Here is a 16,909-nt window from a genome sequence, read left to right as displayed (position 1 = left end):
ACAGGTAAGCCTGATTTATGGTCCGCGTTAAATCGACGCAGAGTTACGCCGTAGAGTACGGCGTAACTCTGCGTTGGTATAACGCGGAACCATAGATCAGCCTGTGGCTTGGCTTGGCAGAACACCGGCAGGAAATTAACCAAGGTATTAACTACGAGTGAATGCGAAAATACATATCTTACATTTTAAGACAGATTTACGGGGAAATCTAAAATAACTACCTGTTAACAATGATGTGCTCAAGCCAGAAAATGCTGTGGACATTCCTATGTAATTCCTATAATAGAGCCTCAATGAAAACACAAAAGTGAATTAAAGCACATTTATTCATTTTAAATATTTTCAGTTTATATACACATGGATTGTCTTCAAGTGACACATTTACATTTTATTTGTATTTGTCATTTTCCTTCATGTGGCTCTCTGGTATTCACTGACTTGACATCGGTCCTTCCCACCTGAGAGACACTAAAAACACAGTTACAAATCTTTCAGAACTCCTAACTGTTCTCCTCTTTAGGAAAGTAAATGTTCTATCCCATTTTTAGAGATATTTACACGAAGTCTTCTCTTTTTTTAGCAGAAATGCCTTCTCTCTCGTTACATCCATCCATCTCTGATTTGTTTTGCCGAGTTTGCTCCCGTTGTCGCCGCTAACCTCGCGAGAACTCCCAACCAGCGTACAGCAGGGGGCAGTTCTCGCGATGCTTGTGGCAATTGAGTTTGCTGTTTAAAAAATATTATATTACAAAACGGGAAATTTACGGGAAAATACTAATACGGGAGGACGGTGGGAAAGATGGGTAAGATACGGTAGTTTCCCGGCCAAAATGGGAGACAGGTATGATAAGGTGTTCCACTATAAAGCTGTAAGCACCTATTCATTCAGTACACCCGAAGCACTCTTTGAATAACTCATGATGTATGGTGGGGAATGTAATCCCTCGCCTTTAAGCCTTTAAGTGAAAGTCGCATGAATCTACCGAAATAAACTTATTTTCGTCTTGTTTATTCTCGCAACACGCCCTCCTAATCTCACTTATGTACAAGTACATACAAGCACATACACTGATTTATGGGATGCCTTGCAGTCTCGAATCAGGGTAAAGGAAGACTCAGAAGTCTTCTCTGCAACATTATAAAATGCAGCCCCCTGCTGCCCGGTAGTGGTGGAGTTTATCATTGACATAAGGCTTTCATAATCATACCCAAGACCATTGACCAGTTCTGATGTGATTGCACCCGTTGTCATTTCCGTTAAAAGTATATTTATTTTCTGTTGACAAACTCATTATATAAACATTTGCAAGAGCTAAAAAAAGAACATTCAAAATACACAAACCGATACAAAAAGGGGAAAAGCCAGACATTACAGTTGCTGCCACTAAAATAGAGCAAGTGCAAGTATCACAGTCACATCTCTTCCTCTTCAACTTAAATCTTACCTAGAAGTTCATTTACAAGAGGAAGTGACCCCTCACGCACGCAAAAAAGCCTTCAGAGAATTTAGTACATGTTGCTTTCATATCCGCCCCCACACACACACACACACACACACACACACACACACACACACACACACACACACACACACACACACACACACACACACACACACACACACACACACACACACACACACACACACACAGTGCCAGGAACAACCTGTTACTTTTGTAGTTTTAGTACATAATAATTACTTTGCAGTGAGAACTTTTCAGACTTTTGGTACTTTTGTGCAGCTACATTATCATCAAAGAAAATGTGATTGGAAGCAGTAAAATATACAGTAAAATCATCAGTGGGTTCCAGTGCCAGCCTCACATGGATCACAAATCACACTTGAACCTGTAACATGTACATTTTGTCCACATAATATATTCAATTGTTGGTTGTTGTTTTTTTTAAGTAACTTTTAAACATAATTAACTGCCTTATTGATGATTAGTCCAGTGAGAGAGCTTTGGCAAGTCGTACCCAGAACCAGGCCTGGATGCAGGGCCGGGTGTAGTCGCATATGGTGAGGAAGCGCAAGATGGTGGGGAATGGCTTTTTCATCGGCTTGTACACCACTGGAATAAGAAATTTTCTTTGAGCTCCTGAAAAGCAATTAATACCAAGTTACATACATGTATGCACATGTAAGAAAAAGCAACTTTTTTTTTTTTTTCAAATCTGCTTTACCAGGAGAGAGGCTGAGAGCAAACTTGGTCTGAAAGTCACATGCTTCGCTGTCCAGATATTCATCAGAGATCACCACCACCATCCTCTTACACCTGCAGATACGGACACATACTACATGTAGCTTATTTCAAACGTATGACAAAAGGAAAAAAGGGTTTTAAGTAAGTGTGAGAATACAATTCATTCTTGTATTTGCTTCCAGGTTACTTGCCGTATACATTTTTTTTAAATGAAACCATTCTGACAGCTTTCCTGGCCACATTTTAAAACCAAAGTTGAGGAAAAAAATCTTAAAATCAACAGAGAAATGATTTGCGTGTGACTGACCATACCCCACCTTTTCTCTATGAGTTCGCTGGTGATGGTCCACACACAGGAGCCTGGGAGGACATCTCTGTCAAACACACACAGTTTCAGCTTGTGCTCCGTCTGCTCCAGCTGCCGGATCATTTCATGGACAAACTCCAAGTCGCTGATGCAGTAGCAGATGAAGGCATCAAACTTCTCAGGAGCACCTGAATCCAACGCAAACTGATTACTTACATTTTGACCCTAGGGTGCCAGTACTGGGGAAACATCCTGGAACCCAAAACAACATGTTCACACTGAACAGATCGTTATCCAAATAAGAAAAGTATATCTGATTCTGAGAAAATTGCCTAACAAGAAAACCACAATGCTGCACAGGAAATAGAAATGCAACGTAAACGACTAAAACTTAAGATTTGGACTCAAGTCTGAGATCTATGTGCGATAATTTACCACTGAAAATGACTGCTGGTGCATTGCAACTACAGTTTTCATGTTGCAAAATTATGTCTAGAGCAATAAAATACTTTATTACTGAACAGTGATTTATTGTGATTAATTTTATTGATTTATTATAACAAACTTTTTTTAAATTTGTGACATACTGTTGATGGATTTCTTTGTTTTTTGTTTTGTTTCCATTCATGAAAAGCCTACTTACAAAATAAACATGAGGTAAATGGTATTTTAAATGGTATTTCCCCCATTACCAGTGGAGGAAGTTGTCTAAATGTATTTGAGGTGTGGTTAGTGAGTCTGCATGCTTTATAAGTGCTCAATTTATAACTACAGCAATTATTAGTCTTTTCTTGTTTCATATAAGTAACCAGTTTGGTTCTTTTGGACTTGACATGGATGTCCACGGTCCAAAAGCAACAGATGCAGAAGAAACTTCCTCTTGGATAGTCAAACAACCACTTTGAGAAAAGAAACAACAGCCAGGCTAGTATCATCAAAAGACATCCAAAATGGAGGAGCATGAATAAATGACTGTCAGTTTTGCAGTAAAAATTGTTGATACAAGGTGTTATTACTGGTTCTGCAACTGCCTCGGTTGTTTTGAATAATATTTTTGGGACATTCATTGCATAAAGCCTACCCAACTGCGATTGGCTCGGTATATGCTGTACCAAAAACTGCTGAAAGTGAACAGACATGGCTGGCCATCCTAAATGATTACTACTTTAATTATTACTATTAATTACTACTCTAGTTGGGAATCTTGTCAATTTATTTATTTAAAATGTACATATTTTTAACACTGTTTAACTACTGTTTGCACTGTATGAGCAAATTAAACCAGGGTATCCTGATTTTAGCAATTAAAAACCTACACGAAGCTTAACAACAGCTATATTAACATCCCCCTTCACATAATTCGCTCAGCATAAAGCCCTGATTTTTCAACCTGTGCCAAATCACATACAGAATGTGTTAATCACTGTAGGCAGTACTCGAGTTGAAGGGGGATGAGGGGTGATGGCATCCCCCCTGAAATAAAAACAGTAAAAATCATCCCCCCTGTAAAACTGCCATCCCCCCTTTCCATCCCTTATGTCATTTCATCAATGAATGTGGTTTTACTGCTATTTCAACATTTAGAGTCATCACCAGAAAAATAACACCAGAAAAATAACTTATTTGACAATTTTCACCTGTTTCAAGTAAACTTTCACTTGAAATAAGTAGAAAAATCTGCCAGTGGGACAAGATTTATCTTCTCATTACAAGCAAAAAAAATATTGTTCCCCTGGCAGATTTTTCTACTTATTTCAAGTGAAAATCTACTTGAAACAGGTGAAAATTGTTGTTTTTTCCAGTGATGAGTCTTGTTTCAAGTGTAATAAGATTTTTTACTAAAATGAGACATTTTAACTAGAAATAGGACAAATATTCTTATTTTGAGTTTTTGCAGTGAACCATTTTACTGTGAAGGACAGAGGCATATTAAGGCAGAGGCACATAAACAGAAAACAGTTTTTTTATTTTTGTGTTTTGATGTATTTGATGTAAGCCCAGTTAAGTGGAGTTAAGTGGATATTTAAAGCTCACAGAAGGCTGCATTTAACTGCTGCTATGTCATTCCTGCAGGTGTTTTGGTCAGTGCTATTATTTGTAATATATTATATAATTTGTAATGAGCACAAATTATCTGTCCCCATATGATAAAATCCACCATCCCCCCTGATTTTTTTTTTTACAACTCGAGTACTGACTGTAGGCAATGACAAGAGCTGGACAGCATTTTTGCAAACATTTACAGGGTATGGCATAAATCAGTGTGTACCAACTTATATGTATAGCAGTACTTTTATGTGAAATGTCAAACAAAGTTTGCACAAGCCCTGACCTTCTGAATCCTCCGTGGTGAGACCAAACGTGTCGGTGGCTCGCAGGACGCAGCTGTCCACTTCAGGAACCTGCACCGGGGGCTCGGACTTCTTCCTCAGGTTCTCACAATACTTCCTGACATCCTCATCTGATATAAAAATATGTATTGATTTGTTGAATAATAATTTAAAAAACAACAATGGTTTCAAATACTTTCATAATCACGTGTAGACAACATTTTGCAATGAGGTGATTCAGACATCCCGGATAACCCTAAACGCCCCTCCAAAACTTAAGACTGATTTATGGTTCCGCGTTTCACCAACGCAGAGCGTACGCCGTAGGGTACGCGGAACGCACACCGTACGTTGCGCGTCGCCGCGTACCCTACGGCGTAGGTTCTGCGTCGCTTTAACGCGGAACCATAAATCAGCTATTACGCACCTATCAAGGGCTGAAGATCCTCCACGATGTCGTTTCTCTCCACCTCTGCAAGTATCGACAACAACTTTCCCACCGAGGCGTCGGCGGTCCGAGCCTGCCAGTCCTCCAGCACGGTCTTGGTGGGGTTTTTGAACGCCTCGTAGTTCTTGATCTCCAGGTAGGTGAAGCCCATGGTCTCCGCCACGGCCGTCCAGTCCGCGGCCACCGCGTGTTTGGGGTTCAGGTAAAGTCCCAGCTTCTTCCTCACCGTCACGTTGAGCGCAACCACAGGGATCGTGCACAAGTCCACGTCCGAGTTGGCACAAGTTGCCATGTTTGCAAAAGAGTCTCCCCCCGAAACGACTTTATTTCGTTCAAGAGATGACAATAACAGGCGAACAGCACACCGGCATAGATGTTATTTTGGAGGAGGCACCAGCCGCCCACCTGAACACAGAACAAGGAAGTTGACTGAAAATGGTCTTAATTTGAGGATGACTGCGTCAGAGAGAGGAAGAGCCTGCTGGGTCAAGAACCGCCCTTTCCTTTTTTCTCTTAAACTAACTATTACGCAAGAGACCAGTAAAGAAACACGCAGTGTAAACTGATTGACAACCGACTGCAGGAGTGCCTAGTTTATGGCCAAAAAGTGGAGGAAATGGTGTACTAGTAAAGTATTTCTCATTACAAAATACACCCTTGTTTGTACAAATAGACAATATAACACAGTAATTAAGGCAGTTCCACAAGCCAGTGGTTCTCAAACTTTTTTCAGTGATGTACCCCCTTTGAAATATTTTTTCAGCCAAGTACCCCATGACCAATGCAAAACATTTTTGGTAGAAAAGAAAGAGGTACAGTGCTCGCTGTGCCATCAATGTCTGAGTTATTAAACCTTAACTAAACATTAAACTAAACATTGCATGTAGAAACAAATAAGAAAAACAGAAAACAATTAATATACATAAATAAATAAAAATGTGTTCACAAAAAAAATCATTAACTTAATTATAAATAAATCATATTTTCTTTACAAATTGATAACTTAAGAATAAATGAGGATTTGCTCACACAAAATAATCAGCAACTTTGCTTCTTTTGGGATCAAACAATTAAAATTGCAAGTTTTCATCACATAAAATTGAATTGTTGCATTGAACATTGAACATTTTTTTAAGGATACTAAAATTGAATACGGAATATAAACTTCAGTGTATGAATGTGCATTTATATTTTATTTAACTTTTTATAATATAATTATTTCTCAAGACTCACCTTTGCAGAGGAAACATATATTTCAACATTATACTATTAATTTTTTAATTAAGATGAGAACCAGTTACCTCTCCTTTCCACTTCCACCTAAGGCTAAAGAAGTTCATTTTAAAATAATGAATGAGGTCTATCCATGTAATGACTTTTTTACATAAAAGGTTTAATTTAGATTTCAATATTTGTACTTTTTGTAACGCTTCTAAACCTTAGAGCATCTTTTTTCTCTTGTAGCCTAACTAGGACCTTTTGGGATGCTTTCCAATACTGATTAACCCATAATGATCAAACCATTCCTATTCTTACATTTGAAAGCATTACATTTGGTTTACAAGTGGAGGACAAAATAATAGACTTTGGAATCAATAATTTAATTATATTGGCTACATTTTTTATTCATAAATGTCGCTTTTTGAAAATTAATGCAATCTTTATTGCATATCTAAACGAAATAATTCAGTACAAAAAATATTTAAAATCTTGCATGATTCAAAAAGCCCAGCATCTTCATAAGTATCTTTGTACCCTAATTCCTGACTGATCACTTGCATTTTTTATTTTTTGTATTTTATTTTATTGTTTATTAATTTTCTTTCCTTTTCGCTCTGTATCTTCTTTGTTTTGTTTTATTCATTGGTCGCTCAGTGTTCTTTGATGCAAATGTTCCTCTGGAATGTATAATGTGCCTTGTTTTTTTGTAAAATCAATAAAGAAGTTGGGGGGGAAAAAAACTAGTGAAGTATTTCCATTGGTTCCTCCTCCTTTTCAGTCCACAGAAAGCTTATGTTGACCTCTTTGGAAAGTGAGAACTTCAGTGATCTCATGCCGACAAATCTGAATTTTATGAATAACATGTAATTCCATATTGGGATAGGTATAGGTCATATAGGTATTCATCCCCGAGGGGAAATTCACTTGTCACGGCAGCACGACACAGAGCAGAAAAAACAAGACAGACAAATAATAAATTGCATAAAAAAATTACAAAGATTGTACTCTTTTTTTGTACTGTACTCTACTTGCTGGATAAAAAAAACATTAAAAAACGCCCAGTAAAAAAAAAGGATTTAAAACAGTAAAAGTTCAGTGGTTTAAAGTGCTTTTTTTCTTTGTTTTTTGCAGTAATATCATGCGACTGTCACTAGATAATGACAGCAACAACAACAACATCAACAGTAAAAACTACATGGAACTGTTAAAAAGTCTGACTGCCATTGGGATAAAAGTCTTCCGGAAACACTGTCTTGCACTCTTGTTTTACCTTTTATCAACATATCTATACTCATCAATCTCTCCCTAATAACAAAGCGCTGTACCAAATACAACGAGGTGAGCTGTGATTGCCTGTTGCTCAAGAAGTTGACCTCTAGTCCTGGTTTACAGATGCAAATCTATCCTTCCTTTTGCCACTAAAAGCCTTAACAAATTATCTTAAAAGTAACTGACACATTTACAGGATAACGGGTTGTATCATCAGGGTGGAGAGTCCGCAGTAAATCTATCCGCAGGGAGGTCTAGCCAGCAACCCTTTTAATGGCAGATGTTGTCAAGCCAGCAGTGAGATGATTATTATTGCTACAGCATCTCGTCGTGAGTCTGTCCCCTTTGGATATGCCTGAAAACCTCCCCAGGATAGTGGTTAGGACCAGCTTATCTGACTACACCATTACACTCAATAAGCTTTAATCAAAGTCAGAAATAACCTCCTCATTGCCTTTGACAATACTCTGATCTCTGTGGGGCTCCTTTCAGAAGTCAGTGCTGCATTTTATCACCAGTGTGTACAACATGTTATTACAAAGACCTACACATTACACAAAGATAAAGGCTAATGCTTCGGATTGATCTGATCCCATGTTGGTGGATGTAAGTGATGCATACAGCCAAGTCTACCCTAGTTAGTTATGGTGTTCCACAGGGTTCTGTACTGGGACTGGACTGTAAATATGACAGTTTTCCAATTTTATGCAGGGGATACCCAATAAGCTCAAATCAAATCAAAGTTTAAATCTTTGGAGGATACTTTTATGACAGTTCAATTTTCTGATTATTTTTTTCTTGCTATTTGTGATGTGTTTTTTCAGAAAATAATACTGGTTGTGAAAGCTCCCATGAAATGTCAAAAAATTGTATTTTATTTCATTGCAAATGTATTTTGGATTCTTTGGTTTTTGTGCTTTAAAGTATTCTGGATTGTATTTGTGATTAAAGGTGCCATATAAATACAGTTTACTCGAGTTGGTTTAGTAGTTTACTTCAAATATAACAAACTAGAGCTAGTACACTCATAAAAAGAAACAGCAACAGCAGAAAGAAAGAAATACATAGAAAACAGCAGCGGACAGGTCATTATGCCTGATCAAAACAAACCCTCACTGGGGCTTTCGTGACTCCCGAAGCTGCATAGCACGAACTGCTGAGAAGAGATTATTCGTGACTTAGGTTACATGTAATATGCTTTGGGAAAGAAGCACTTCCTCAAGTTCATCAAACAACTTCCCATAATCAACTATTACCGGTACACAGTATGTGCAAGTCACATTTTACCAAAGAAAGCTAATTTTAAATCTCTGAGGTATCAGTTCTTCGCATATAGGCCACTTGCTCCATGTTTACTTTGAAACTCATCACAGGTGTTTGCTTTTAGAGAAATAGAAGTCGATGCCTCGGTCCCGATGCTGTTTGGGAGTGTGAGACGGGCCCCTTTTTCCTCTTGATGAGGGCCCTGCGCCACCCTGAGAAAAAAAAATGAAAGAAAGAAAAAACGTTTAAATGCCCTTTAAATTATCGGGTTCTTTATACACACATAAATTATTGCAACACAACCGGAAAAATATAAGTGCATTTTAACAAGTAAAATGTAATCAGAGTAATACAAGCAATTATACTTGTTCTGTGGAAAATTGTTTATGCAAGTAAAATATTTAAGTATCAAATGATACCTTGTTAGTGCATCAGATTGTGATGTTGTAGATGGTGAAAAATTATCAATATGTTTGGACTGAAGGTCAGCTTTCTCTAATGTCGGGTCTCCTTTCATAGTGTCAAGATAAATCAGAGGCGTTACAAAATAAATAATATAGTAGAAAAAGATAAAAGAAGATCTCTTTGACACCATTTTGGCTTGGGGGGAAATATCAGAAAACTTTTTACAACAAACTGCCTTCTTTTAGCATAAAAAAATGTATGTACTGTATGTACACACACACACACACACACACACACACACACACACACACACACACACACACACACACACACACACACACACACACACACACACACACACACACACACACACACGTATGGAGGAAATCTAATCTACTGTTAAAAGAAAAAACTTGTATGAAGTTTGGAAGTCCCCAACCAAACCAGCACTTTGTAAAGGGTAACCGAACCTTTAACGTGGAGAAACATTTTTTATCTTGATTTTACGGAGGTTCTCTTTTTATAAATTAAAAAAAAGCAATAATTATAACATTCCTTTGAAGTAGAATCAAGTACTAAATCCCCCCCTTAATGGGAGGAGTATGTTGCTGCACTGCTGTGATCTAAAAAGGCCACATTAGCATCTCCAAAACAGCCAAAGCTTGATCCAAATATGATCATGCAACAGGACAATGATCTGCAGCACAACAGCTAATCTACATCAGGATGGCTGACAAAGAAAAGTATCGAGGTTTTGGAGTAGTCTTGTCCAAACCGAACTGAAACCCTGGGACAAAAGTTTAAAGCCTTACAAAATTCCATGGTCTAAAGAGGAAAGAGCCACAATGCCTCCACAACAATGTGAGTGGCGGGAAACAACTACGTCCAGTAGGGGGTACTTAGTAATGCCCATTTGTTCTATTTTTCTTCTTAATTTTTGTGAATTAAAAGGAGCCGTTGCTTACCTGAGGTTGTGTTCCCTTAATAGTGTAGTAATAGTAACGAACATAGGCAAAACATTGGTCTAACAGAGGGGTAGTAACTTTTGCAAATGACTAGTATAGAAGAGGAGTATAATAAAATATACTTTAGGAAATGCCATGTCCCTCAAACACTCCACTTAGAATCAGCACTTTAGTAAAAGTACTTCCACTCCCTCACTTCTTCTGCTGCCATTGGGCCTGAAAACTGTTACTAGCCACTTCCCTTTTTCTCGAAAACTCACCGCTTTCTTATTAAAGTGCCTGCTCCACTCGGGCGCCATGACGATGGGGGTTGGGTAACTCTCGCCCAGCGACACATCAGCATGTGACAGCGCAGCAGAGCTGAGGATCCAAGGTGTGTGCACGTCTGCTCCTTTAATGGCCCTCAACTCGGGTAGCCACTGTCGCACATAATCACCCTGAAGCAGACACAAAAACCACGATGCATGAATCAGTGGGTGGAGGTGGATTTCTTCACTGCACAAAAAAGCAAGAAATCTCCTGTTGAACTGTGACTCATATTTTGTGTTGTGGTGCAGACCGTTGAATTCCCAAATATGTCTAAAGGAAATGAAATGCTCTCATTCCATTTTATCTTTTTTCTAAACGTACATTACTGTCATAGTCGAGGGCTTGTTTGATCATGTTGAACTTCCTGTTCTCTCTGGGGTCATTTCCTATGCCAGCACTGTAAAGCCAGTTGCCATAGTTGCTGCAGACATCGTGATCAATCTTTGTAGAAAGAAGAAAGAAAAAAAAGCACTGGTGAAAATCAACATTTAAACATGTAAAATAAGTTTGACACTTACAACTCTTGCTCTGTTACATCTCAGTGATAAAAAAAAAAAAAGGTATTTAATTGATGAATGAGCATAACAGTGTAGTAAATATGTCAAACTGCCTCTGCACAACATACCAGGAGGTATTCGAAGCACTCGGCTCCCATCCTCCAGTCCAAGCCCAGATCCTTTGTGAGGAAGCTGGCAACATTTTGTCGCCCTCTGTTGGACATGAAGCCCGTCATGGCCAACTCTCTCATGTTGGCGTCCACGAAGGGCACCCCTGTGCGTCCCTCTGCAAGTGGAAACGTCCCACGCATTCATCAACTAACAAACTACATAGTGTTTCAGTTGATTTCTTTTAATTTTTAAGGAAACATATTTTGGAAGGACCTAATCCACTCCACTCTTCTGAGGGGTTTACTTCTTTTGAGATTTATCCTACAGTGTTTCTAAGTTGGTAGTAACTTCACATAGTCAAATATGATTGGAAAAATGTATTCATTACATTCCCCCTTTGATGCAGTGTGTTTTTTGAATCCAAACCTTTCCATGCATCAAATAGCTTCACGTTCTTTTTCCATGGCACAGATTTATCTTGAAGGCCTGTGTTGAAATGACCATGATGTGAACATTAACTTCTTTTATAGCAAGCAAATAACAAACATAATATGAAACATTTAGTAATGTTACCTTTGATCTGAAACATCCTGTCTCCATATTTAATGCCCACAAATTTGAAGTAGTCCCTCCACAAAAGCTCAAAAATGACCCTGGAAGAGTGAAAGCAAGATCTGTGAGTGAAGAAAAATCTACTGTCTGTTCATTTTATGAAATAAAATCAAATCAAACTTTATTTGTATAGCACTTTTCATGCATAAAATGCAGCACAAAGTGCTTTAGATAAAAAAAAAAAAAAAGTAGCAGACGTGAGTATGGTATACGGACCAGTAGGTGCTCTGATTGGCTGTCCGTTCCAGCTCATACTGTTTGATCTGATGGTAAATATACCTTGGAGAAATGCAACCCATCGCCAGCCTGCAGGACACCAATGTCACACCATTAAATACATATTAGATTTAGAGACTGAAATTACCCGCAGAAGACCTCTCTTGATATTCAGGCATGGAGATAATGACACAGGAATACATACCAAGGTGAAAACTTGGTGGAATAATCTACTCCCATCAAGCCATTACGAGTCTCTTTATATGCTGCAACTGCATCCTAGGAAAGAAATTTGAATGTATTAGTGCAGGAATTGTTTTTAAAAACAGCTCTGGTGTCTGTTTGTGTCAGTTTTTGCACTCACGGTGCCCCAGAAATAGTGCCTAAGCCTGGCGAGTGCTTGACTCTCTCCGCCACTACAAGGGAAAGCTGAGCGAGGATCAGTCACAGGCTCTGTGGGGGTAAACAGCAGGAGCATTTTCAGCATCAGGCTGCCTCATACATGTTAAAATATTCCCTGATCGACCTTAAGAGTCATAGATGTACCAAGAGTCATAAAAGCTTAATCATATACATGGAAATCACGCCGGTCCCTTGCTGGCTTTTAATAAGGAAACCTGCTCTCAGCAGTTTGGCTCTTGTATGCTGAAACCAGAGGCGACATGGATTTACTTAATAGAGTCATGCACACAATCAGCAATCTGTGCTTCCAGAGTGCCAGCTGCACGGAGCAGTTTAATAAGCAGATATGATAAATGTACAGGAATGTGTAATCAGGGAGCACGCCAATGCATAGCTTCATACACTATGCAGATTAAGAAAAGATGAAGATAATGGGAAAGGGGATGCACGAGACCATTTGCACTTGACAGATAAGACATTTTGATCATTCACCAGTCTGCTGCAGGTCCTCTGCTGATGGAATAGCTCCTACTTCCAACCCGGGGGGAAGGGGATTTAGCCTGTCGGGGGTCGGGAGCACCAGCCTCACCGTGCTCTGGCTCTCCACTGCCTTTCTGAACTGAGTGTACACATCAGGCAACCTAGCAGAACAGGATGAAATATTACACAGCATTCCCGACTCGTCTTAGCATTGTGCTTCTACAGTAAAAAGTCTACTTCCTTCCTAAAAAGAAAAAATCTTGCGTGTCAAATAACATCCTCTCACACCTGGATATGTGCGGGAATGGCAGGTCATCTCTGTGGTACAGCGTGGAGCCCCAGCAGGTGTGAACTTTCACCCTCATCTGACTGCACACTTCCTTCACCCTTCTCTCCACATCCAGTTCTTCTGAAGCAACCTTGATAGTGAACACATCATGGTACAATTATATCCAAATTAAGATGATTTATAATTAAAATAAAGAATGACAATAAAAAGAAGAACATAAGACTACCTCCTCATGGAAAACCACACTGCTAACGGAGCCGATTTGCTTGATGAGGTCGGCGACTACATCCTCTGGCTTACCCTGCCTCACCACCAGATTGCTGTCACACACGTGCAAATAAAAACATTATTTTCAGTTCGTGCTGTACTAGACAAGCTGCATCCTGGGTATAGGGCTGGCTGACAGGAAAAAGTGATGGGAACAGCGTGTGCAGCAGCCAACGTTAATGTAAACATAACCCCTTGTACTGTAAGTGCAGGTGTGTCCTGATCCTGTAACGTGTGCATTGAAAAAGTCCTAGAATGCCGAGAGCATAGTCTGAATGACTGGACCGAGAATGAGTGACAATAAAAGTCTTTCTTTTTCTGGCCTCGTGATTATATTGCACACATTTGTCACTTTATGAAAGACAGAGCCGGAATGTGGAGTGAACCTTCTCGATAAGCAACATAAGTAAAGGGAGACGACAAACAGGCAGACCAGGTGATGAATGACAGCTGAAGTACCTGCCCTTGTTGAGGAGTGTGTTTCTGAGGTCTCTGATACTCTCCAACAAGAAGCGCAGGCGGAAAGGCCCCGTCTTTGGCAGGTTGTAGTTGTAAGTTCCCACATAATGTCTGGGGTCGAAGCAGTACAGAGGAACTATGTGCTCTGCATTTTTCTGAGCCCAGTGGAAAAGCTGCATGTGAAAAATACAGTGTCAGGCCTGTAATGAACCTCTGAAGAACACGTGGCAGCAAACATATAACATTTTCATAAAAGGTTTTGATAATTTCTTGTTAAATTGCTCTATTTTGTGGTACAAATGTATTTTATCACATCCGACACTTATATTGTACATTTCTGTTTATACTTTTTACCTATCCTAAGTTTCTAAGTCACTTTTGTACAGACTCACCCGGCACTTTAAAACCTCATTTTGTACATTTCTGGTCTACATTTTATTTTACTGTTTATACTTTTTATTGTTTATACATTTCATTTAATTCTATTTTATCTCTTATATATTTGTTTTTATATTTGTATTGTGTTGCACCAATCCCCATAACAAATTCCTCGTGTGAAAACTTGGCAATAAACCCCTTTCTGATTCTGATTCTGATATTGTTCATTTCTGTTTATACATTTTATCTGTCATCTGTCATCCTACGTCACTTTTTGCAAAGATTCATATCCAGCACTTTTTAATCCTCATATTGTACATTTCTGTTTATTTCTGTTTATACATTTTACTTTATTCTATCTCTTATTTTATCTTCATATACTTGTTTGCTTTTATATTTTTATTTTTATTTTTATTTTTACTTTTACTGTATTGCACCAATCACCACAACAAATGTTGTGTGTTAACAAACTTGGCCATAAACCCCCTTTCTGATTCTGATTCTGATTATTTTGAAAAGCAGAGGTCATGGCTGTTGAAAGATTCTCACAGTGGCAAAATTAAAAAGTGCATTTTATAAACTTTTGAAATATAAGTACAACAATAAGTTCAAAAAATACAAAGGGGGGGTACAGCTGAAAATTTTTTTTTTTTTAAATGTAATATTTGGCTTTTTACTTGGAAGATGAGGTTTTATTTTGAAAACTCGTAACCCGGAAGTGCCTAGTTGTCACTCCTTGGGATGTTTATATAAAATTACGTGTTACGGAACTCTTATCTGTACATATCTAACAAATCTAACAAATTAAATTCATATTTTACTCTCAAAGTCGGAGAAACGTGTTAAAACAACGACTCGTCAAAGTAAAATGTAGTCTTAAAGTTAAAACAAGAGTTCAGCAGCACACATGCATAATAACATCCACGTTCTCACCTCGTTGTCGTGAACGCGCAGGTCGTTTCTCAGCAAACAGATTATTGTGCGTGCGGTGGACATAGTTGATTAGTGGAGGGCAAAAAGTGTTGGTAGTTGGTGTAAAAGCGGCTTTGAAAATGACGGTCCGCGTCAGAAAGCCGTGTGCTGTCTCTGCTCCTGCACCAGTCACGTTTGCACTCACGTTATTCAACACGACGCGTAACTAAAGCTGTTTTGTAACGCTGTTGTCTGACATGCTAAATGTATGTGGATGTGCATTTACTTGTGATGCATTTGGAGGTGCTCATGAGTAATTGATTGTGCAATCTCTTCTTTTACACATCTGTTCTGCTGTGACACAAAAGCACAACATAAGTAAAAGCCAACATTTAATCAATGACACTCCACTTTCCGGAAAAACAAAATGTGAACACTTGAAAACACGTAGACCATTGGCTCTTGACGAAATATAATAGAAAAAAGCTGCAGTTTACAAATCCTCTTTTTTTTCTTTAATAATATTTAGTTTTTCAAGACACTTTATTATTTTTTTTCCTTTTTTATATCCTTCCCAGCTTGTGTTGAGGCTTTTTTCTGTCAAGGCTTTTTGCAACACCTAAAAAAAGCGACTTAAATTTAATATAGGCCTGCTTTGCAACAATATTTAAAAAATATTTAAAAGAATTATATATAACTATGTTAAATTTCAAAAGTGTAATTGTTGGGCATAAGAAATGCCCATACATGCTCGGATCCAGGAGATAACTATCACTTCATAGCACTTTAGGGTTTAAGGGGATATCTCATTTTTCCTTGTGAACTGGAGGCCCTTTGTGGTTTCCACGTTGCACCCAAGTACTCTGAACATTGGAAACATTATGAAGGCAGTTTGGTGGTGAGCATCTTCCCGTACTTGTATCTGTTTTCTCCAGGCGCTCCGACTTCCCCCAACAGTCCAAAATCATGTATATTGCAGGAACTGGATACTCTAAGTTGTCCCTGGGGCATTACGTTCTGAATCATTTGTAATGCCACAAATCACGCCCTTATCTTCAGCTCTAGTAAACATATTCTCAATAAAAAAAAAAAAAAAAAGAGTAATTAAAGCAACTCTGCTCATCTTTTCCGTCTTTGTAGATGTCACCACAGTGGATCATCATGTTCCAGATATTGATTTGGCACAGATTTTTATATCTGGTGGCCTGACTGGCACAAGCCTCCCCATTCATTCAGTCACGGGAACCATGAGAGACGGGGTCAAGAAGGATGATCTGTCGCAGAGTGAAAAAAGTGACTCATCTTGAACTTGCGACTTCTTTCCTTTTTAAGTGGTTTGTGAAATGTTTCATATGTTTTTTGTTTTATGAACAAGGAGACAGTAATTCACCCCTTTTACATTAGTGGATACCCCACGTTTGACACCTGAAACTAGTCGTTTTGCTGTCCTTTTTACAATGACTGACACAGGCTGGCGTGTTGAGCTGATCCCACCAATAACTCACCTCTGAGTACACTTAATCACAGGTCAGGTCTGATGTAAACGGAAATGACGCAGGTTGTGG

General features: G+C 38.6%; 2 protein-coding genes across 2 annotated transcripts; both read right to left on the bottom strand.

The window, feature by feature from the left end:
- Nucleotides 1-1,251: 1,251 nt before the first annotated feature.
- On the bottom strand, nucleotides 1,252-5,730 carry myd88 (MYD88 innate immune signal transduction adaptor). The gene is made up of 5 exons (XM_061713209.1): nucleotides 5,269-5,730; nucleotides 4,844-4,972; nucleotides 2,522-2,699; nucleotides 2,185-2,276; nucleotides 1,252-2,099 (listed from the first exon to the last, which is right to left on the bottom strand). The coding sequence occupies exons 1-5, from the start codon at nucleotides 5,579-5,581 to the stop codon at nucleotides 1,945-1,947; spliced, it is 867 nt and encodes a 288-aa protein (XP_061569193.1). The 5' UTR covers nucleotides 5,582-5,730; the 3' UTR covers nucleotides 1,252-1,944.
- A 3,032-nt stretch (nucleotides 5,731-8,762) lies between these two features.
- On the bottom strand, nucleotides 8,763-15,538 carry cry-dash (cryptochrome DASH). Its single transcript, XM_061713349.1, has 14 exons — nucleotides 15,366-15,538; nucleotides 14,055-14,227; nucleotides 13,555-13,648; nucleotides 13,328-13,458; nucleotides 13,052-13,200; nucleotides 12,522-12,610; nucleotides 12,363-12,436; nucleotides 12,158-12,247; nucleotides 11,903-11,982; nucleotides 11,756-11,815; nucleotides 11,347-11,504; nucleotides 11,043-11,162; nucleotides 10,673-10,849; nucleotides 8,763-9,254 (listed from the first exon to the last, which is right to left on the bottom strand). The coding sequence occupies exons 1-14, from the start codon at nucleotides 15,426-15,428 to the stop codon at nucleotides 9,147-9,149; spliced, it is 1,566 nt and encodes a 521-aa protein (XP_061569333.1). The 5' UTR covers nucleotides 15,429-15,538; the 3' UTR covers nucleotides 8,763-9,146.
- Between the last annotated feature and the right edge of the window lie 1,371 nt (nucleotides 15,539-16,909).

This window comes from Cololabis saira, chromosome 22 (assembly GCF_033807715.1).
Source record: "Cololabis saira isolate AMF1-May2022 chromosome 22, fColSai1.1, whole genome shotgun sequence".
In the NCBI taxonomy this organism is placed as follows: Eukaryota; Metazoa; Chordata; class Actinopteri; order Beloniformes; family Belonidae; genus Cololabis; species Cololabis saira.
The sequence above is the reverse complement of the archived record's forward strand: the minus strand, read 5'-3'. Positions and strand labels throughout refer to the sequence as shown.

Bases quoted from the DNA above. Each gene is read 5' to 3' on its own strand.
- myd88 (XM_061713209.1), bottom strand. From the start codon at position 5,581: ATGGCAACTTGTGCCAACTCGGACGTGGACTTGTGCACGATCCCTGTG. The intron at 2,700-4,843 runs GTCAGGGCTTGT...CGTTGGATTCAG, and splicing joins CACCACGGAGGATTCAGAAG to GTGCTCCTGAGAAGTTTGAT. The intron at 2,277-2,521 runs GTGGGGTATGGT...CCGTATCTGCAG, and splicing joins AGCGAACTCATAGAGAAAAG to GTGTAAGAGGATGGTGGTGG.
- cry-dash (XM_061713349.1), bottom strand. From the start codon at position 15,428: ATGTCCACCGCACGCACAATAATCTGTTTGCTGAGAAACGACCTGCGC. The intron at 11,505-11,755 runs GTTTGGATTCAA...TTCCACTTGCAG, and splicing joins GCTATTTGATGCATGGAAAG to AGGGACGCACAGGGGTGCCC. The intron at 11,163-11,346 runs GTATGTTGTGCA...CTTTCTACAAAG, and splicing joins AGTGCTTCGAATACCTCCTG to ATTGATCACGATGTCTGCAG.